The sequence below is a fragment of the Protopterus annectens genome, chromosome 4.part1 (genome assembly GCF_019279795.1).
Source record: "Protopterus annectens isolate FY-2018-M chromosome 4.part1, PAN1.0, whole genome shotgun sequence".
In the NCBI taxonomy this organism is placed as follows: Eukaryota; Metazoa; Chordata; order Ceratodontiformes; family Protopteridae; genus Protopterus; species Protopterus annectens.
In genome coordinates this window covers 914,622,798-914,645,055 of record NC_056734.1, presented here as the reverse complement: position 1 = coordinate 914,645,055, position 22,258 = coordinate 914,622,798, and the positions used below count along the sequence as shown (strand labels likewise).

The 22,258-nt window shown below is 40.4% G+C and overlaps 1 protein-coding gene across 1 annotated transcript in view; it reads right to left on the bottom strand.

Moving 5' to 3' along the window:
• Positions 1 to 22,258, bottom strand: part of LOC122801341 (mucin-19-like) — a 938,154-nt gene that overhangs the window by 425,745 nt on the left and 490,151 nt on the right. Inside the window, exon 28 of the mRNA XM_044070881.1 lies at positions 14,738 to 14,995. Coding sequence (XP_043926816.1) covers positions 14,738 to 14,995 — 258 coding nt within the window. The remainder of the gene's footprint in view (positions 1 to 14,737; positions 14,996 to 22,258) is intronic.

Here is a 22,258-nt window from a genome sequence, read left to right as displayed (position 1 = left end):
ATACTAATTTACACATCCAGTTAATTGCTGTGTGTGTGTGTGTGTGTGTGTGTGTGTGTGTGTGTGTGTGTGTGTGTGTGTGTGTGTGTGTGTGTGTGTGTGTGTGTGTGTATCTCCATATCCAGATTGCTCTAACTGCATCACTGCTGGCAGAAAAAAATGTGTCCTGGACATCTGGTGTTTTTTCTTCTTTCTCATTAGTAGATGTAGATAAGTATGATGAAAATCATTTCAAGCTGACAGCTGTGCAAGAAAGTACTGAGAGGCAAATCCCACCTGCAAAAATTGTTTCCTGCAGGTCATCAATGACCAGTTTTACTGGATTTAGTCTATCTAACACAACTTGTAAACAGTGTTTTGAAAGATAAGAAAACTTAACTTTTAAATAGATTGGGAACATTATACTTGCAAGACAACCATGTTAACCTTTCTCCACTACTGTGATATCACAGAGTACACAAGTCTGTGATTGTGTAAGCTTGGCATCCCCTCCAAGGACAGGGAGCATGGTCCCTTGCCCTATTGACAACATGCTTATTCCTGTTATTTCAGGTGGGTTGCCAGAAACACGAGCTTCATCAGCTGTGACAGAGCAATGCTTTTGTAAATGAGCATGTGTCATTCGTTCTCAGGTGAAAGTATAATAACACATCCTGAAGTTTATTTGATGAAAGGGGAGACAGGATAGGTTTGGGGGTACAAATTGTGCTTCATGCTTGATAAGTATTGTTGTTGTTGAAGTATTTATGGCTGTGGTGGTGCAGTGGTTAGCATTGTTACATAACAGGTGTTTTAGAATAGAGCAGTTACAGGAGTTAAGTTCCTGTGGGAATTTGGCAGGGTCAAAGTTGTTTTTGTTTCTGACTTTTCTGAGTAAGGGTTGTTGGGGATTAATGGCTTTTAGCTTAACTATATAAGCGAGAAGGTGGTTGCTTAGGTCATCGGGGAGGGTACCAGCATTATACAGTTGGGGATTACTATTTATGAGTACCCAGTCAAGTATGCTTTCTTTTTGGATGGGTTCACCTAGCTTGGTAGGGGTGGTTATGATTTGTGTAAATGCATGCAGGTTAATATGGGTAGATGAGGATTCTGAGGAATAGATGTTCCAGTCTATGTTAATATCTCAGAGAAGTAGGGTTTCTTGGGGGTAATGAAATGATAGCTAGTGTAGGGTATCTTCAAGTGTGGTTATATTGTTACCTGGGGGAATATACATGCATATGATATAGATGCATTTACTTTTGTTAAGTTGAAATCTAGTGGCAAGAATTTCAGAGTTATTAATCTGAGGTGGTTGAGTAACATCTATGGTTGCATTCAACTCAGATTTGTAGAGTATAGCTACCCCACCCCCTTCCTGGAAACGCGATCCAGCCTGTGTATGTTATACCCAGGTGGTAGCACTTCATTGTTGGTATTGTTAGGTTTTATCCAGTTTCAGATAGACAGAGAATCTCAGGGGAGTGGGCAGCCAGGAGTGCATGCAGTTCATGTACCTTGTTATTAATGCTTCTAATATTGAGATGACAGGCCTGGAGAGAGTTAGTTGGTCTATTGATTATAGTTTTACAGCTTAGGTTACAAGTATAGGTGGTGTATATATCAGAAGTGGGGGGGCCAGGGCTGGGGTGAATACCTCCACCAAGTATTAGGCTAGGTCTGTGCTTAGTGATAAACTTCAGGAGTTTGTTTATAACTTTGAAGTATTGTCTAGATCTAGGGATAATGTGCCAGGGGTTGGTATGCTGAAAGAGTGAACAAGATGTTGAGTTGGAACCATTATTATTAACATAACTGAAGGTGGGATGCTTTACAACTGGGCTGATAGTATGGCCTTTTGGGTACTGATAACCAATGAGAAACTGATTTTCATACAAGGTGAGTAAGTAAGTGGCCAGCAGAATGGGTAGTAAAGAGGAGTATAGCATTATGAGAAGAGGAGTATAGTAATTAGATATGTTGTTTGCATGGCACAATAGCAAAAGATCTGATGGTAAATTTAGAGGTAATAGAGTGGGTAGAGAAAGTATGTTAGGTGAAAGCTGATAGGATGTTATAAAAGGGTGGAGAGAGTATGCTAGGTGAAAGCTGATAGGATGTTATAACAGAGGGTGTGGTTAAGTAACTATACATTTAGTTGTACTGGGGTGGTGGGAATTGGGGGCAGGGGGGAGCACAGAGCAAGCCTGAGTGGAGCGAGGGCAAGCAGAGCGGGGCTAACACTGACTACAAGTGTTTTCTTAGGTGTCCTGGAGCCGTATGGTATGTATTTAGTATTAAATTAATGGCTGTGTTTTTAAACTGTATTTTTAAACTATATTTTACACTAAGTTATACACTATGTTTTAGACTGTGTTTTATACTCTTGCAGGATATTTATTAGCTGTAGGTTATGAGTTTAGAGTATAAATTTCAGAGCTTTAGGTGGGAGCATCAGGTCATTCAGTTACACACAAAAACAGTAAAAAATCCTTACAATGAAGACACTTACACTGAGTCCCACCAGGTCAGCCAAGGGGGGGGAGAGAGAGGGAAATCCTAAGCACCTAGATTTGAAAATGATGCATGTACTAAGTTGTAGCAGTTTAACCTGTATAAGGAAACAGGGGGTGGGGGAAAAGAGAAGGCAGTAGGAGTGGTTAGAGGAATACTTTGACTCAAGACACCAAACCAGGGGTAAGTAGAATATAAGGGCCTAAAATCTGCACTCAGCACTTTAACGTTACTTGCACTCATCAGGATTTTACAAGGGTTACTTGTTCAAATGTCAGACAAGTAAGTAAACCTTTCAACAGGAATCTATGTCTGAGTGTTAGAAAGGGTTGCCCACACCACACCCCTCTACCCGTCAGTAACCCCACCCACCCACCCCCTCTCCCAACATACCCGCCTATTTTGTGATGTCACGACAGCATCACTCAATGAGAACGCCCTCTTTTTTTTTCCGCCATGCCTCCTTTCGCCTCTTTTTTGATTTGCTATGCTAAAATAGTAAAAAGCATAGTACAAGCAACGCCTTTTTGGTTTTGGTTCCAGCTGCTTTTGGCTTTGGCTAATTGCTTTGCTTTTCTGTAAAATAAATCAACCGCATTAAACTCGATGGTCAGTCTGCTTCCTTGAAACAGAATAGAAACAGAATGGGAGTTTTTGGACTACTTCTACCGGAGAATCGGTTTGATTTCCTGATAGTCCGGAAAAAAAACGGAGGGGTGGCAAGCCTAGTTAGAAAGCCAGAAAGGTACAAGGTATACCTGTAAAAATTAGGGTCAGAGAGACAAATGTAAGTCAGTATACTTTAGTTACAGGGGAAGGAGGCAAACACTTAAATAGAAAAGAGCCCTATGGCTGACCAAAATGGTGACTTGCTTAATTACACAGCAATGTTATAGAAAGCTTCACAAATGCTTTTTATATGTGTAACCTACTCTTATTAATTGCTGTGAGAAACAGTTTTTGTTGTGGTAGCCAACTGCAATCCTGTAGACACCATTTTGCAGGAGCTGCAGTATGTTAGTGTCGGTAAATGTGAAGTTCAAACTGAGTCACACCAGGTCAGAGAGAGGGAAACCCTAAGCACCTAGATTTGAAAATAATGTTAAGGTTAATGATAGAAATATCAAGTTATAGAATTCTAAAACTTTAATTTGTGACTTAAGACCATCTGACCAGGTTGATACTGATCAGACATCTCATACCATTCAAAGCCACCTACAAGAACATATTAATAACATTTGTAAACAAAAACTGGAAAGGTACGTATCCAATATTTTGCTATATGTCAGAATGGAAATTCTGTATTAGAATAAGTCACTGTTCTTGTTGAAATAAATAACAGGATAGAATTTTATGTTTGGAATTAACCCAGAATATAAATTAGATTTTAAAGGGCAATTCTTCAGGACCTTATTGACTGAATAACGACCATGCTTGAATGTTTTTACTTAAATGTTTGTTTAATTATATTAATGACTATATTTTACTTTTTGTTTTTAGTTGATTTAACTGATATATTTACTATTTGCACCACTGTTGTGTGTGTGTGTGTTTTTTTTTTCTCATATCCCTTAAAGATGTTAGTGAAGGTGACAGGACAGTTTGTGTGCATGAAATAAAAATCAATTTAAAGTTTGTTTCAACATTTTTCAAGTACAGATATATTATTCATTTTCTATCATGTTTGGATGGTGTTTACTGGTCCCATGTGGATATCTTGCTTTGTGGTTCTAAGGGGAATCTGCCTAATGTGAATATTGCAAAGGCCACATTGTTGACGTCAAATACCAATTTACCAGTACAACAAAGTGCATCTCTACTGCCTCAGCTTCTCCCCTTACATGCTTCAGTCTTACAAATCAAAATACTGACAATCCCCAGATTAAGGTTTGATCTAACAACTGACTGGAATAGCTTGAATTATATGGAAAACCTGTGGTTAGCTAGGCTATCTTGTCCTAGGAAGGACTTTTAGTATCTGATTGCCACTAGGCATTTGGACCTGGGCTTTGACTATTGAAAAAGATACAAGTATCAGTTACTGTTGATAAGATTTTAAATGGCTGTTTTGTAAAAGAAAAAAAAAGGTTATACAACACTGGTCTCCAGATCAAACATTTTCGTATTGCCTTGATCAAACATATTTCATTTATTGTGTTTAATGACAGATTCACAGTTACCGTTGTGATTTCTCTTCTTTGTATCAGCTATAGCAGTCTGATATGTACCTATATCTGTTTTCAAGACACAATGCAGTGAATGTGCCTATTTGATGAACAAGAAACACTAATTTACAGTCATCAACATCAGCAATCATGGTGTCAGAGAACTGATATTATCTGTCTCATCTTGTACATTTGCTTTGATAAATATTTACTTATTTGTTTATTGACACCTTGTTATGCTTTTTCCAGATTGTGTTGATTTCTACTTATCCCATATTAACTGTTGACAGGAATTTGTCAATAAACTAGATATGACTTTTTTCTATGCTGTTGAGTCACCTTTTCTCATCATAACATCAGTTATCATGTGGCTAGAGTCAAACATTCAGGCTGCACATGTCTTCCACATTGTGTAGCAGATACTGCACAAGACTGTTTTCATATCTGTAGCGGAGATAAATCTGAGATGTATTCATCTGCATTCATCGATACTTTGTGCCACATGGACATATGTGATATATACTGTGGACCATCTCCACACACTGCCACTGCTAGGTGTACTATTTTATTTATTTTACATTTGTTGACCGGGCTAGTCTGGCTGGATACATGTCCATTTTCAGTAGAGGCCCGGGGAGTTAAGCTCTAGAGTTTAGGATGAATTTACATTAAAGAAATAACACGAAAGTAAAGAGTACAAAGAGTACAACCCAAAAAATAAAAAGCATTATAACTGCAGACATAGTTATAAAGTGTAAAAATACAATAGTTGTAACATAACTGTTAACAATATTGTGCCAAGGATAATGTTACAAGTGGCATTTTGAAAAAATACTGCCAAAATTTACAATTGTGTTTTTTTTTTAAATAGTAGGAAGGGGAATTATGACAGTGGATGTAAATAAGAGGTAGGTTATAGGTTATAAGATGTAGGTTTTAGTCAGGTGGCAAGAGCTAGTGTTAGTCAGGATTAGTACAGGGGCACAGCCGTTGTGATCTGAGGTGGAGTTTAATTCTCTTTTTGAAGAGAGATTTTGAGGGAATAGTGGAAAGTTCAGAGGGAAGCAGGTTCCAGTGTTTTCCAACAGTGTTGGAAAAGAGGGAATCACCAGCTTTGTTGTTTGCTTTGCCAATATTTACAAGAAGTTTGTGTGCGGATCTTAGAGATTTTAGGTTATGGTAGGGGTAGATAAGGGTAGATAGCATAGGTGTTTTGTCAGGTTGATACAGTATTTGATGGGCTATGGTTAATTGATTGATTTTAAGTTGCTGCTGAAATTCAAGCCAGCCAAGTTGCTTTAGATTAGTACAATATTGTGTTCTGAAAGGGTTACCTGTAGCAAATCTGGCTATGTTGTGGTAAGAGTTTTCTAATTTAAGAAGATTCTTTTTTGACAAGTTAGTAAATATGGGTGAGGCACAGAGGAGGGGAGTGGGCATTAGTAATTCTAGATTCTGGAGTGAGGAAAGGTTTGATCTGGTAAAGAGAGCCTATTTTTTTGTTAATATTTTTCAAAGTGTTGCTTATATGGGTATCAAAGTTAAGGTTGTTGTCTATGGTAATTCCTAATAGTTTAGTAGTGGGATCTTGTGATATAGGTGTGCCATTTTTAGATGTTATTGTAAAGTCTATAGGTGGAGATTTACTGGAGGGTGTAAAGAGAAGGAGTTTAGTTATTTTGGGTTAAGTAGGAGACAGCGTTGAGAAAACCATTCTTCAACGGAGTTAAATATGTGTTGTGTAAGGGAGTGAAGATTAGGTACTGATGTGGCTGAGCAAATGAGTGTGGAGTCCTCTGCGTATTGAATGCATGTACTAAATGACACAGTTTTAGGTTCACACTCAGACTATATCCCACAGATAATCAGCTAAGAGATGCATTTTCTGCTTCCCGATCCCTTAGTGGCCTTTATAACACTGTACTTTCATGCATTTAGCCTATTTATTCTACCAAAAAATTTATCCTATTTGGTTTTCACAACTGGGAAGGTTGATGAAATGGTGACTTCAGCTGCTATAGGAATGAGGGTCACAGTTTAAATCCCACTGATTTCACATTGGGATATCCCAAAATATGTGTCAAGATACATTGTGCAATGAGCATGTGTGAGCCACATTGCACCTGCTTCAATGAGAGACATGATATGAAGTATTCTGTCCCTTGAAGGTTAAATGCCTTTGGTAATCTTCAACTCAAAGCAGGAATTTTAACTTGGGAGCCAAAATCAACACATGTACTTAATAACCCTTCCCTCAGACAAAGATAAGCACTCTATGCTGCATCAATTGCATCTTTTCACCAGACAGATTCTGAAACATCAAGCTGACTGTTAGAACACCAGGCAGCTTAGATATATTCTAGGATGTATCTTCCTATGCCACAGTTGGCCTGTATGCACTGTGTCCTGAAATGTATTTGTAGAGTTAGCATTTGGAGAAATCGTATTGTTTTATAGAGTCACAGTTTAGATCTTGGTAGTCCCTAAAGGTGTATAGAAAATTTAAGATGATACACTCACATTTTTGATTTTCATGTAAAGTTTTAGAGAAACTGCTGTACACTCAATGAAAGTTAAAAGAGTAAACTGGATCTGGTAAGCTCTTAGACACATATTTAATTACCAGTTTCTGCAAACAGGACCAAATCAGTATTCTGTGCTGATGTAGTGACATCATTGCTGTGGCTTGCTGAAGTGTACGAAAAGCACTGATACTAGTTTACACATCCAGTTAATTGCTGTGAGTGTGTGTGTGTGTGAGTGTGTGTGTGTGTGTGTGTGTGTGTGTGTGTGTGTGTGTGTGTGTGTGTGTGTGTGTGTGTGTGTGTATCTCCATATCCAGATTGCTCTAACTGCATCACTGCTGGCAGAAAAAAATGTGTCCTGGACATCTGGTGTTTTTTCTTCTTTCTCATTAGTAGATGTAGATAAGTATGATGCAAATCATTTCAAGCTGACAGCTGTGCAAGAAAGTACTGAGAGGCAAATCCCACCTGCAAAAATTGTTTCCTGCAGGTCATCAATGACCAGTTTTACTGGATTTAGTCTATCTAACACAACTTGTAAACAGTGTTTAGAAAGATAAGAAAACTTAACTTTTAAATAGATTGGGAACATTATGCTTGCAAGACAACCATGTTAACCTTCCTCCACTACTGTGATATCACAGAGTACACAAGTCTGTGATTGTGTAAGCTTGGCATCCCCTCCAAGGACAGGGAGCATGGTCCCTTGCCCTATTGACAACATGCTTATTCCTGTTATTTCAGGTGGGTTGCCAGAAACACGAGCTTCATCAGCTGTGACAGAGCAATGCTTTTGTAAATGAGCATGTGTCATTCGTTCTCAGATGAAAGTATAATAACACATCCTGAAGTTTATTTGATGAAAGGGGAGACAGGATAGGTTTGGGGGTACAAATTGTGCTTCATGCTTGATAATTAAGTATTGTTGTTGTTGAAGTATTTATGGCTGTGGTGGTGCAGTGGTTAGCATTGTTACATAACAGGAGGAGGTTCTACAGTTCAATTCTCGACAGGCGAGCCTTCTGTGTAGAGTTTGCATGTCCTCCCTGCAGTTGAGTGAGTTTTAAAGATATGCAGATAGGTGCGTGCGTGCACGTGTGTGGGCCTTCTATGAAGGTTGGGCGCTGGGTTGGCAACTACTCTAAAATCTTCACTACCAATCAATCTGTGGACCGGTGATCCGGTGTAGTGACCCCTAACTGGGAAAAGCTAAAATACATTGCTATATTGTTGCAGAAGTGTTGGTTAAAGTTAACTATTATAAGCCAACCTAAAGACAGATTTACCTGGCTAGCAAATTAGATACAGTAAAAATAATCAAAATATGTGATACTGAGTAACATACATATGTATACAGTAAGAAATGTATAAGTAAATGTTGGAAGTTGGTTGACATGTTTCTGTCTTCAGACATATTGACCTGCATTTATTAAAACCCATAATCTGGTGGAGATAGTTTATTCAGATAGCACATCATGGAATGAACAGCTAGAGTGAGTGCTAACATCTGATATTAATCACATTTGTCCATGTATCTACTGGTCTGCTTGAGTCACTACATTAGTATGTTGTCAACATTTGTAGATGTAAACAAAGTAATGTTATAAGTGAGGATAAAAATACAATGATAGATGGAAGGACAGGGGAGTGAATATATATTTCCAGAGGTAAAAGAAAAATTAATAACTAAAAAAGTTATGAGAAAATATTTGGTAGAAAATTAGGACACTAAAAAAAGAAATAAGCACATCTTCAAAGTATAGTAAAAGAGTAAAGGTATTTAAATAGGACATTGCATCTGCATAGCTGCCCTTTGCAAATGCCTGGCATCATAGACAAAGTGTACCAGACCAAACAGATAGAGTAAGGCAGATAAAGTCATCCCCAGCATAGACAGTAGATTATGATGATGAGTGTAAGTAAAACTCTAGTTAAAAACAGATAAGGGGATGATATTGTAAATTCAGGATAAAGAATAATTGGCTACCTAATGAGAACTGCATTTAAAAACAGATTCATTCTATAAGAATGTATGTAAAGTATTTCAGAGATGAAGTACCAAGAAATATACTGTTTCTCTGTTTATTTGCTAAGTTTTTCTGCATAGCTGCCTAGCTTGAGCATTTTCTGGCTTGTTAAACTTGATTTCTGTATTAGTAGCTGTATTTAGAGCACAACCAAAAGCTGTTTGCTGAATTTCCTGTTTGCACTTAATTTTAAATCGTTTTTTTCTTAAAACTTGCATATTTTCTGTCCTTGACCTAGCACTCTTGTGTGGGGTCATTTACTGCACTGTTATAACTTGATATTACTTGTGAACCTCTGCTATCTCTGTAAAAACAAAACAAAAAAAAAATCTTGCTTTTTCCCACTTTTCTGAGAGTTAAAAAGTTCAGTTACAGGCTTGCTGTTCCTGAACTGTTTGAAAGTTTCTGTGAGGCCATTTTGCTTGGGCTGAAGGAGGGTCTCTGTGTTCATCAGTGGCAGTGACTAACATTGAGCAGCTTCCCTGCCCCGTAGAGGTGGTTACTGACTTGAAACTGTAGTTTTATTGGCCACTAGGGGTCATTTCCATAACTCCTTCATTTGTCCTCAGAGGAGTGGTTTAAGGCAGTAACTTGTAGTTTATTGGCCATTTTGGGTCATTTCCTGTCTTTTCTAGCCCCCTGCTATAAAGCACGCTTTAGCGCGCATTAGCGCGATTTAGCGCGGAGTTGCCACTGTTGCACACTAGGGCAGCTCCGGTTAAGCAGGTTTAAACTATTTGGGCTACCTAAAGTCCACTCTTCAAATTTTCCCTTAAAACTACCTCCCTCGAACTATACTACTGATCTAATCAGCGTATCCTATAATTAAAAAGATCATCTCTACTTGACTCCAAGTAGACTATTCTCTATCTGTTAAACGTAGCACTTGCTCCTACAGTACTTATTACCTTGATACAGCACTCTTGTCATAGATAGTACCCCAAAAAGGCAACCCCCCATTTCTCGGTCACCCACGTCCCCGGAATCTTTTTAAAGTTTTTTGTCTATTCCTTCTAGCATGTCGAGGGATCAGTTGCTAGTGTCCTCTCCTGCTCAGCTGGTGAACCTGGGAATATTGAGGCAATGTTACAATTGCCTCATGTACACAGACAACCCTCTCCTCCTCCCACAAAACACAAATACATGTGAGAGATGCAACTATACGGCCAAACTGGAGGCTGAGCTCTCTCAACATAGGACTGGCAAGACCAGTCAGGAGGAGAAGGTTACCACACACACTATAGACCCAGTCTCACATAGTACCATTACAACCTCAAATCATACACATAAACACACAAAGACATACTCGGAGGCTCTGATCAAAAATCTACCAAAACAGCAGAGGCCACCAAAGCAGACACCCAAACAACCACCACCTCAGAACACAACACCTGCAACACATAGACCTCACAGTCAGAGTGTCAAACAGTCACAGCCCTTAAGGCCAAACACAATGCCAGACACACTAGTCATTGGTGACTCCATAGTCAGACACACTGACGTCCCGCTCACCAGACTGAGTAAGGAGAAGGTCACAGTAAGCTGCCTGTCGGGCGCTAGAATCTGCCACATAACGCAAGCACTCAGGTCTCTCAACAGCAGGTACAAATATGACTCAGTCATTGTCCACGCTGGTGTAAACGACCTGAGACGCACTCCTTGGACTACATGAAAAGAGACATTGAGGAGCTCTCTGATTATGTAGCCCAGGCAGGTATGACCCTGACCTTGAGCAGTATCCTACCTTCACCAAGAATGATGCCACAATACAGAGATAAGATGATCAGCTTTAACAATTGGCTTAAACACTGGTGTCATTCAAAGAGGATCCAGTGTCTGTCTGCCTGGGATGACATGCTGGACAAGCCACGCTGCTTCGCAAGGGACGGCTTGCACCTGTCACCCCTGGGATGCTGGATATTGGCAAAGGCTCTTGCCACCCCCATAGTGCCCTTTTTAGGCAAGGCTCAAATTCTAAACCTACCACCCTAGCACACAAAGAAGGAAAAAAACTAAGGGTAATGCTGCTCAATGCCAGAAGTCTAAATCTCAAAATGCACGCACTCGAGGCCCTTCTCAGTATGGAGAACATCGATGTCTGTGCTGTGACAGAAACCTGGTTCAAGGCTCCTGAGAGCACCCCAGCGCTATCAGGTTTTACCTCATATCATGCGTTCCGGCCCCAAAATCCGGACAATACCAAGAAAGGAGGGGGGGTATCCATATTCATCAAGGACATCCACACCTCAAGACTGGTGGCAATGCACGATGCATCAGAGACCATCCAGGTGCAATTAACCATAGGCAAGACTGCTCTGCAAATTGTAGCATGTTACAGGCCACCCTCACAAACTCAGGAACCTCACATGGCCTTCCTGAAAACACTAGAGGGATAAATGTATCACCAAACACCATCATACTAGGTGACTTCAATTACCCTAATATAGACTGGGAACACTACTCAAGCCCAAACACCCTAGCCCAAAAGTTCCTGGAATTCATAAACTCAAATGCCATGGAACAACTAGTCACCATCCCCACAAGAGGAGATAACATACTTGATCTCATCATCATGAACATGGGAGCACAATGTTCAACACCGGAGGTGTACCCCTCACTGGTGAGATCAGACCACAAACTAATCTCGCTGGAGGTCCTCATCCCACCCCCACCTGAAATAAAAAAGACCACAGTAAAGAATTTCTCAAAAGCCGACTTCACACTTCTAATGACTAGTGTGGTCTCCTTTAAGGCCTCCGAGCCGGCGGAAAACAGTACTCAAGCCGCTGAATCACTTACAAATGCCTTCTACCAGCACCTGCAGGACTGCATGGATAAGGCAATCCCAAGCAAAACAAAGACTCTTTGTACCAAAGGCAAGCGTCCAGTCTGGTGGACCCCAGCCATAAACAAACTACAACAAAAGGAGGAAGCTACTACAAGATAGAGCAAAATCCTTAAAAGGTAAGACACCCTTGATCACTATAAGTAAAAAACTAAGAGCTCTCATAAAATCATCCAAAGCAAATTTCGAGAGAAAAATAGCTAAAGACACAAAAGACAATCATAAGGCCTTCTTTAGCTATGTTAGAAACCTGGGAGGAAACTCCCAGATATGCTCAGAGCTAGTTCAAAATGATGTGAAGATTACTGATCCTACAGACATTGCCAACATACTGGCTGACAGGTTCAGTGCAAACTTCTCCCCTCCCCAAAAGGAGAGATATCTATACCAAATGATTGCAGCCCCCAAACATCTCCAGCGCCCAAGTGAGAACTGCTCTCTCCAAAGCAAAAACACAGCATCCATGGGACCTGATGGTGTCCCCGGCTGTGTGCTCCATGAACTCAATGAGGAATTAAACCCACAGCTAGGACAGCTGTTTAATCAAAGTCTTACCTCTGGATACGCACCCAGGAGTGGCGCACTGCAACTGTGGTACCACTTCACAAAGGCGGTGCCTCCACCGACCCTGGAAATTACCGCCCATTAGCTTGACAAGCCTTATCTGCAAAGCCATGGAGAGGATCATAATGGACCTCATAAATAAAGACATAGGAATTTGCAGACTTTGGATCCAACCCAGTTTGGCTTTGTCAAAGGCAGATCATGCCTTTTAAACTTGGTTGACCTTTTTGAAACAGTCACCAAAGCCATTGATGAGGGAAAGGCAGTCCATACAGCCTACCTCGATCTGGCTAAGGCCTTCGATACAATACCCCACTCGGGTATCATTGAAAAACTCATCAGCTTAAATGTCAACCCATACATCACAAGATGGGTTGCAAACTGGCTGAGTGACAGAACCCACAGGGTCAGAGTTGCTGGCGCCATGTCAGACTCAAAGCCTGTCACAAGTGGTGTCCCACAGGGCTCAGTCCTGGGCCCACTCTTGTTTGGCATCTACTTTTCCAAGTACAAGCAAACACAGGAGGGTTATGGCTGACAAAGTTTGCAGATGACTGCAAACTGGGCGCCATAGTAGAAAACACATCTGACACAGATATCCTTCAGAAGGGTCTCACAGAAACGGATAACTGGTGCCAGAGCCATGGCCTAAAGTTAAATGCCAAAAATGCATAGTCATACCCTTCGGGAAAAACAAGGTTACCCCTAGCTACCAAATAGGTGGCAATCCACTGAGCACAGAAGAAGTTATCAGGGACCTGGGGACCCAGGTTGATAGTAGTCTGTCATTCGACACCCATGTAGCTAAAGTAGTTAGGAAGACCTTCTACATTGCCCACCTTATCATGAAGGGATTCTCATCTAGATCAAGGGAGGTCATAGTCTCCCTTTACTCATCACTCATCAGACCAATGATTGAGTACAATGCCCCATTCGGAATGTATCTGACCCAACACTTGCAGCAGCTGGAGAGGCCACAAAAGTTCCTCACCAAAAGGATAAAGGGTCTCAAAAATCTGTCCTATGCTGCCCAACTGAAAGAACTCCAGCTCTATTCAGTCGCCACCGCTTGCTCAGAGGTGACCTTTGCCTAACATACAAGGCCATGTCAAACCCAGATTTGATGAATATGCTTCACCTCAAAAAATCTAGATCCATCAGAGCCACAAGGGCGGGAGACTTAAACCTTGACACGGCTATTAATAGGACGTGCTGGAGGGATAGATTCATCACCCAAAGACTCCCTATGCTGTGGAACAAAATCCCGGTACATGTGAGGCAGAGCACCTCGCTGGTCTTGTTCAAGAGAAATCTTGACCAATGGATGGGAGATCGCAGATATACCCCAGGGATTACCTCAGTGTCACTGCTCGACAGAGGCACAGCAAAATAATGGGTATAGTTCCCCATACTAAAGGGGTGGCGTAAGCCACAAAACGATGGGCTAGGCTTGTAAATGCCCTCGGGCAGATAGCCTAGTATGAACCTATAAACCTATGAACCTATAAAGAAAGAACACTGCAACATAGATGTTATAAATTAAGGGTGTATATTAGAAGACTGAATATTTAGGTGATCGAACACTTAAACATCAATCTTCTAATATCAAACCACACAATGTCGAATGTCCCAGGAAATACGACCCTCGGCCTCAACACAAAAACATTACTTTACATCTAAATTAAGTGGGGGGCTTCACCTCTCAACACCCCCCGATGTGGGGAGCTGTGCCCCCACACCCCCCTAACTAAATATACAAACTCCGAGATCGTTCAACAGTAGGGAAGTAGCAAACTCTGGTGAACGGTCAAGGGAAACCTTTCCCTGCGTTAAATCAGCTGTTCTCCGTTTTTTTGCTTTCGATATTAGAAGATTGATGTTTAGGTGTTCGATCACCTAAACATTTGGTCTTCTAATATAGACCCATAAATGAAATAGTATGAATTTCTTATTTTCTGAATAATAGCTAAGCACTTTTTAGACTTTTACTGCTAATGTTAGTAATCTGCATAAGGTAAATATTCTGAACTTGATTTTACTTAAAACTAGAAATCATATAACTTGTAAATTTCAGTTTTGTGATGGACACCCAGCAGCTGGTCTGTAATTACTTACTTGTATATCCAGTAGCAGAAGTAGCATCTGACGATGTTACGTTGTCTGCAGCAATTGCTATGATGCTGATGTTATACCTGGAACCAGAAACAAGTCCTGACAAACTGGTGCTTGTTGTTGATACTGTAGTGGATGAATTAGATGGCCCCACAGCCTGTAGTCTGTATGTAATCTGGCTGCCTTGTACTGCACCCCATGATAAGGAGATCAAAGAGGTTGTAGCAGAGGTGACAGTTAGGCTGGTGACAGGTACTGGTTCTGTGAAAGAGAAACAAATGAGCTGTTAATCTTGTTCTAATGGTATGTCTCTCTCACACACACACACACACACACACACACACACACACACACACACACACACACACACACACACACACACACACACACACATACACAAACACATCTATGATAACCAATGAGAAAGTTCACAACAAAAGTGTATGCAAAGGTAAACAAAGGTATTTCCTTGTTGTATGTTGACTTTGGTGCAGAGTTCACTCACTGATCCTTATGAACAGGTTTATTGTTTTCTAAGGCTTCAGCCTCTGGCATCTATCATGTGCAATGTTAAAGAAACTGTGCAGAGTGCAAAGTTTTTTTTTTTACCATTTCGTTTTGTTATAATTATGCCCTCATTTTGTAAAGTTAGCTTTTTGTGTGGTTTATATCTTTACATTGTTTACTTCAGTGGACATATATTTATTAAGTTTAATAAACTGATCTTTCTGTTTACTGCATGCTGAGTAGCTGACCAATTACTCCTTGATTCCATGACATCACGCACCACCTTCTGATGATGCATTCCTGAGGAAACAGATTCCAGCGGGTAGCCATGTGTTCTTTAGTCAGCAGCAGATTTGTTTACAAAGAAACCAGAATGTATGCTTGCAGTCAAAAAGTTATTTTTTGTACTCAGACCTAATGCTGTTCCCCCCATCCACCTAACCATCCTTTTAAAAATGTACTCAACACTCAAAATGCAACCTCCAGACATAAGGAAATTGGTCATTTTTTTCAACTTCTAGCCATACAAAAATCTATTTTTAGAGATGTATTCCTTTCAAACAAGCATTTTTCTATACATATATAGCATATATATCCATTTGCATGTCTAAACATTCTGTGCTTTTTAGTGTCAAAATTCCAAGATTTGGTCAGAATAAAACATGCTCATTAGCATACACAGAGTATGCATAGCTAAACCCTTGTCAGAATGCAGTACAATAAAAAAATGCATGTAGTATATTTAAGTGAAAGATAATAAAAGTAGGATGTAACAGGAAAAGATTCTTAGTAAGGTGTATGAATAGTGATAGCCACAGAGTCTAATAGGTCAGATGTAAAACTAATAGATCATTGTCTACCAATGGATTGATTTAAGGCTTTTAGGAAGAAAACTAAGGATTTGTAAATCAACTCTTATTTCTCTTTCTCTCTCTCTCTCTCTCTCTCTATATATATATATATATATGTGTATATTTATATATATATATATATATATATATATATATATATATGTGTGTGTGTGTGTGTGTGTGTGTGTGTGTGTGTGTGTGTGTGTGTGTGTGTGTGTGTGTGTGTGTGTGTGAATATATATTTATATATATATATATATATATATATATATATACACACATGTATATATATATATATCTATCTATATTTTATATATATATATATATATATATATATATATATATATATATATATATATATATGTGTGTGTGTGTGTGTGTGTGTGTGTATAAACATGGTTATCCAAGTATTGGTCAATTTTTGCCAAAACTGTAAAACTGTACTATGGACACGCTTTGGTCAATTACACACATGGATGAGAGAAGTGTTAGAGCAGACAAACCGTTAGGGTTAGGGAATATGCCCTTTCCCTGGGGATTATGCAGTCTTATAGTGGAAATAACTAAGCATCAGGTGGTGTGAGGGATGCAAGATCTTACTTGGAGCATGAGCAGTGGCATGTCAGTGTTTGTTGACATACTATTTGCATGCATATGGGTGTGTTTGTATACATATTTATATATTTACAAACACTAAACTGCAAGCAATTATGTACCTCTGAGCTTTCACATCAGTAAAAACTACATGAAAAATGCAGTCAGAGAATTTCTATGAACACTTCAGCTAACAAAAACCAAGAATACCCATTCATAAAATGGAAGACGCCAGTTGTCTCCAGGAATGGAAAGTAGTTTAATTCAGTCTCCCTTGTTAGAAATGGACTGCAAAAACAGAGCTTAATATTTTCTCACAGATGTTATATCTGAACAAATCCATCAGATGAAGTTTCTTTTTGTATGAAACAAGAGTTCTTATCATGTTTTTTATGAATAAATAAGTGTTTGTGCTTGCCAATGTTGCTGCAGATTTGTTTAGATATAACATCTGTGTGGAAATATTAAACTCTGGGCAGGATTCACAAAACCTCCATGTAAGAGTTAGCAAGTCTTACACGGAGGCTGCAGTTAAACGATGTGATGTCAGCATGCCATGCATATTCATGAGGGCATGCTGAATCACACCCTAGGCTAACACGGTTCATGTAGGAAAGTAGGAGGCGTGTCCGCACGGTGAGCCCTGCAAAGGGACACGCCCCCAGAAGAATCACAGTCCCGAAAGGAAACACCCACAAGCGAGTCCGCGGAAATGTCAAGAAGCACAACAGCACACATGCCCCCACAGACTATAAACCCAACTGTAATGTAAAACGTAAAAATCAACAGTTTAATTTTTTTTATAATTTCAAAAATGTTTGCCCGTAATTGCGCTCATTTGCGCGGGTGTGCCCTTCGCTCAGCCACAGTTAGCACTCATTGGAAAAGCATATAAGATCTAAATATGTAAATTAAGCCAAGTAGCAATCACGTAGTAGTAGAGACGTTGGCCAAAGAGGAGGTAGTCATGATTCGAGCCCCAACAACATCATTTTCTATTTTTAGTGAAATAAGCATGAAACAATCCCCTGACATATATGTATATATAGATAACTATAATTTAAGTAAAATGTAATGAAATGGGCCATGTATTTTTGAAGAAATCTGGCACAATAAAAAAAAATAAATTTTAGATGTGCCCATAGCTGAGCAGCGCTCTAACAAGCTGAATATGATTGCCCGCAGGTGAGCAGAGGTTTAACAGGTGTAATATGAATGCGTGGAGTTGAGCAGTGCTTTAACATGCTGAAACTGTGTGCCCGTAGTTGAGCAACATTTTTCATAGCGTAATATGCGTGCTTATAGCCAAATAACGCATTAACCAGTGTAACCCATTTGCGCAGAGCTGCGCAGCGCGCCAACCAGCTTACTGGTGGGCAATGTTGAGCAACCTGTATCAAAGCTGCCTTTACACAGACACACCTCCTAGCCTGTCTAGACAGTAGTAAAATAAAAAAAAGCAATGCCCAGGCTCAAACCCAGGATACTGTGCATCATAGTCAAAGTACTGAACCACTAAGCCATGACAGCTGTACTGAAAAATGCAGTATTAGCATATATATATATGAATGAATGGAAATAGAAGCATGACAAAGCAGGTTTTTTTAAGCTGATACATTTCCAAAATGGCCAACCACAGATAAGTGCGGGAAAAATGGCATATATAAGCCCCATTGGTGGGAATACACAGCATAACTGATTGTGGAACCTATTTTCAGTCAGGATGGCAGGTGTAGGAGAGGGAAGTCACTTCCAAGCACAGAGGTTGGGTGTTGTGGAGTCCAAATATATGGTTTTGCTCCTAGTCCACGATCATGAGGCTCAACTCATGCAGGGCCAGGTTCTGTGGGGAGCGTACAAGGCAGAGGCGTGGAACCGGTTGGCACATGATCTCACCAGTGCCACAGGCATACCATTGACTGGTGAACAGGTCCATCACTACCATGCAGACCTGAAGAGACGAAAGCAGGACCAAGTGAACCGTTGGATCCAGGAGGCCCGGCAAATGCCCAACGCCCCACTATTGAGTAAGTATCCATGTAATTACGTATGTAAGAAATTATCCTAGCTGATATTACGGAGATGTATGTTCAAATATTACTTCATTTATATTACAGCTGCAGGTGTGCATTCCGCAAATCGGCAAGCCTTTGGTGATAGGCTGGAGCGGTTGTGCCACCAGGCAGGTTAGTAATTATTTTCCTGTAATTGTTATACAATAAAAGTGAGACAGCTTGTAAAAGAGCTTAGTGTTGTTACATATTAATAAAGTTCAAATAACACTAGAAAAAAGATTCTGCTAGTACTGTATGATTAGATAAGTGATAAAGCCTGTAATCCAGAAATAAAAATAAAACAAGTCTGAAATAGAGATTTTCCACCTGTATTGTAATATCAGATAACCTGCTGCAGCCTGAAAATTAGTGGTAAACAAGCTAAAGACAATAGACATGTGTCAAATACATCCCCTTTTAAAATCTGCCATGTGAAACAAGTGAATCTGTTGGAAAGGATTGTTGTAACCAAGTAAGACATGTTAATAACGCCTAGAATTAAGTACCATCCTGAATTGTAAAAACAAAACAAGTGAGAGTGTAAGAAAGAGGTATGAATTGACCAAGAAAGCTGTCATAACTCTTGAATAAAGTATACTGTAGTCAGTACATAATGAAATGAATGAGACAGCCACAGCCAAACAGTGAAATGTTTGTAATAAAGTACTGAAGCAGGAATGTGTCTGTCCCACAATTTGGATATGTTGCTGTACCCTTGCAATATGGAGATAGTATGGTTGTATTAAATAATGAACATCCACAGTTGTCTAGGGCCATATAAATCAAATGTAGCAGGATGCTGTACCTGAACACAGCCAGATATGAACGTGTATGAATAAAAATGCAATGTATATTAATGTAGCAGTAACAGTCCCATCACCAACATTCCTAAGGTTACATATAGGAAACTGTACTAAGACCTGTAGGGTATATATATCTGCAGCTACTAGAGATGTACAGCATATGTATAGGTAGTTGAAGTTGTTAATGAAATATTTCTTCACCCTACCCTATATTCACAAATAATGCCATTCCACAACAAACTGGGTATGTGTATTCACAATTAATTCCTATGGACATGTGTCCTGTTGGTTCAAACATATTTGCACGTACGTTGATGCATGTGCCCTGTTCACATATCCAAACCTGATGGCCTGTTGCCATCAATCAACCATGCATGCTGTTGGATTGTGTACTGTTGTTCAAAATATGCATGTGTTATGCTTGCTGTTCAATGTTTGGAATTTATGGGTGTTTTGTTAATGGGAATACTGATGCATGCTGTTACAACTAATTTTGAATGGTATTGTTTGTTACTAACCCAAAATGTCATAAAATATTGCTAAACATAGGACAACAGGGAAGGCGGGTTCCAGTGGACCCACCTCTCCCACCTCAGCTGGCGAGTGCACCTGGCACTAGTGCCCAGGCTGGAACCTCCGCCGGTGGCACTGTGTCACCTTCGGGTGGAAGCGCTGCAGGGGATGGGGCTCATCCCCCCTCTGCAAGCGTGGCTGGAGGAGACCATCCACTCACCCTCCAAAGTGCCCAGTCTGTGGTGCGTAGCGAGATCAGGCATTCTGTGCTTGAACCCCTACGTCAGCTTGAGGCACGGGTGGCACAACTCACGGGTGTGACTGCTGCCCGACCTACACAGCCCCCAGCACAGCCCCGTTCTGGGCAGTGAAGGTGCAGTGGCAATTGCCCATGGGTGGGGATCTCAGTTCCACTGTTGCCATCTGTGGGCTCATGGGCTTGCGAAATCCAAACATCCGTCCCCTTCAATTGTGTCCCCCCCACATGTGTCATACTCTGCCCCTGTGTGCATCTTGTTTGTCTTGTCTGTTAACCACCCCTACCTACCTCCCCAAATATACCTACTTCCTGTACCTCACATTCCACTCTCACCTGAAAACAAAAATAAAAAAAGGGCACTCTGTTCCCGCAAAAAAATTAAGCCCCATACATAGCTACCCATTTTGCAGACATGTCTGCTGGATATGTGAACTAGTAATTACAATTGGCTGTACATAATATTTTGTTGTCCTCACCCCTCTCTCAGGGGTGGAAGGTTTCAAATTTCACACCAAATTACAGACATATGCACAGCTGTTGCTGATAAAGAAATGGGCAGCTATGGGCCTTTCCTACATCCTTCCTGCAAATCCCGAGCTTGTTTTCCTACTGTCCTACCCTCTTTGTGCCCCCTTTTTCACCACTTTCCTATCTCCCCATTTTCTTTTCTTTCAAAGAAATTAGCGCAGGTGTGCGCAAGAGTAAGCATTTTTAAGCAGTTGTAAGCAGGTGTGCGCTTGTGTGTGCTTAGCTAAGCATGTGTGCGCGTAGCTAAGCGGCACTGTGCATGCGTGAGCTCCACGCAAACCAGAGCTAACCCGCTTACATCTGCTTAAAAGTGCTTTAGTCACTCTGAATGACAAGGCCTGTAGTCTGCTCAGCAGCAAAATAAAATTCCTCTGTCAGTCTCGAACCCAGGACCTTGGAAACACTAGTCTGCATGACCACTAAGCCATGACTGATATACAAGAACTTTGTGCTGAAAGCAATATATCATGAAATAGTAGGACTGAATGTAAAGGGAATATAGGAAGGCTATTACACAAAGCTTTTCTTGTATCTTTACTGGCAATTCTTGTGGATTTGCATAACATTAGTGTGAGAAGAGAAACACCCATGCTGTAGGTAGGTAGTAGGTAATAATGTGACAGTAGCACCTTGAAAACCACACACACTATCAGAGCAGGATAAACACTGCCATATTTGAATAGGTAAGAGGCCAGACCTCACAACTGTGACTGATTTACAGGGATGTCCCTGATTTGAAAACAAATGTTAACTGTGCCCCACTGACTCCCTGTGAAATGTACTAACAGTAGGCAGAAAGGTGTGGAATCCCACGTAATGGTAACTGTCAATTCCTTAAAGTATGCACTACTTGCATGTCAGAAATGGTGTAGTAATACATATGCTCAAAATACCCCACAGTCACAACTGCAGAATATCTGAAATATATCATGGGTGTATCCCACTGATATGTACCATTCCCTGAGGCTGATAAAAGATACACCTGAGAGTATCTGGGGCCTGCAAGTGTCACAAACTCACAGGCATATCATTCTGTCTGCTGTCACACACTCTGTGAATAGCTGTAGAATAGCTTACACAAGCACACCCTCATGTAGGAGTGCAACCCAGAAATATCAAAGTATGTAGCCAACTAATAAAATAAGGACAGTATAGCAGTTTACAAGTGCTGCATGTGCCTGCTATCCATAACTGTTAGTACAAAGTACAAGGCCCCACTACTGCTCAGCAGCAAAATAAAATACCCTTGTAGGTGTCAAGCCCCACACCTTGGCCAGACCAGACTGCATGCAGTACCACCAAACCACACCAAACATATAAGGGATTGCTGCTGAAAGAAATATAGCAAGAATTACAAGGAGTGAATGTAAATGGAAAATCGGAAAGCCATAGCAACACATTCCAGTAAAGACACC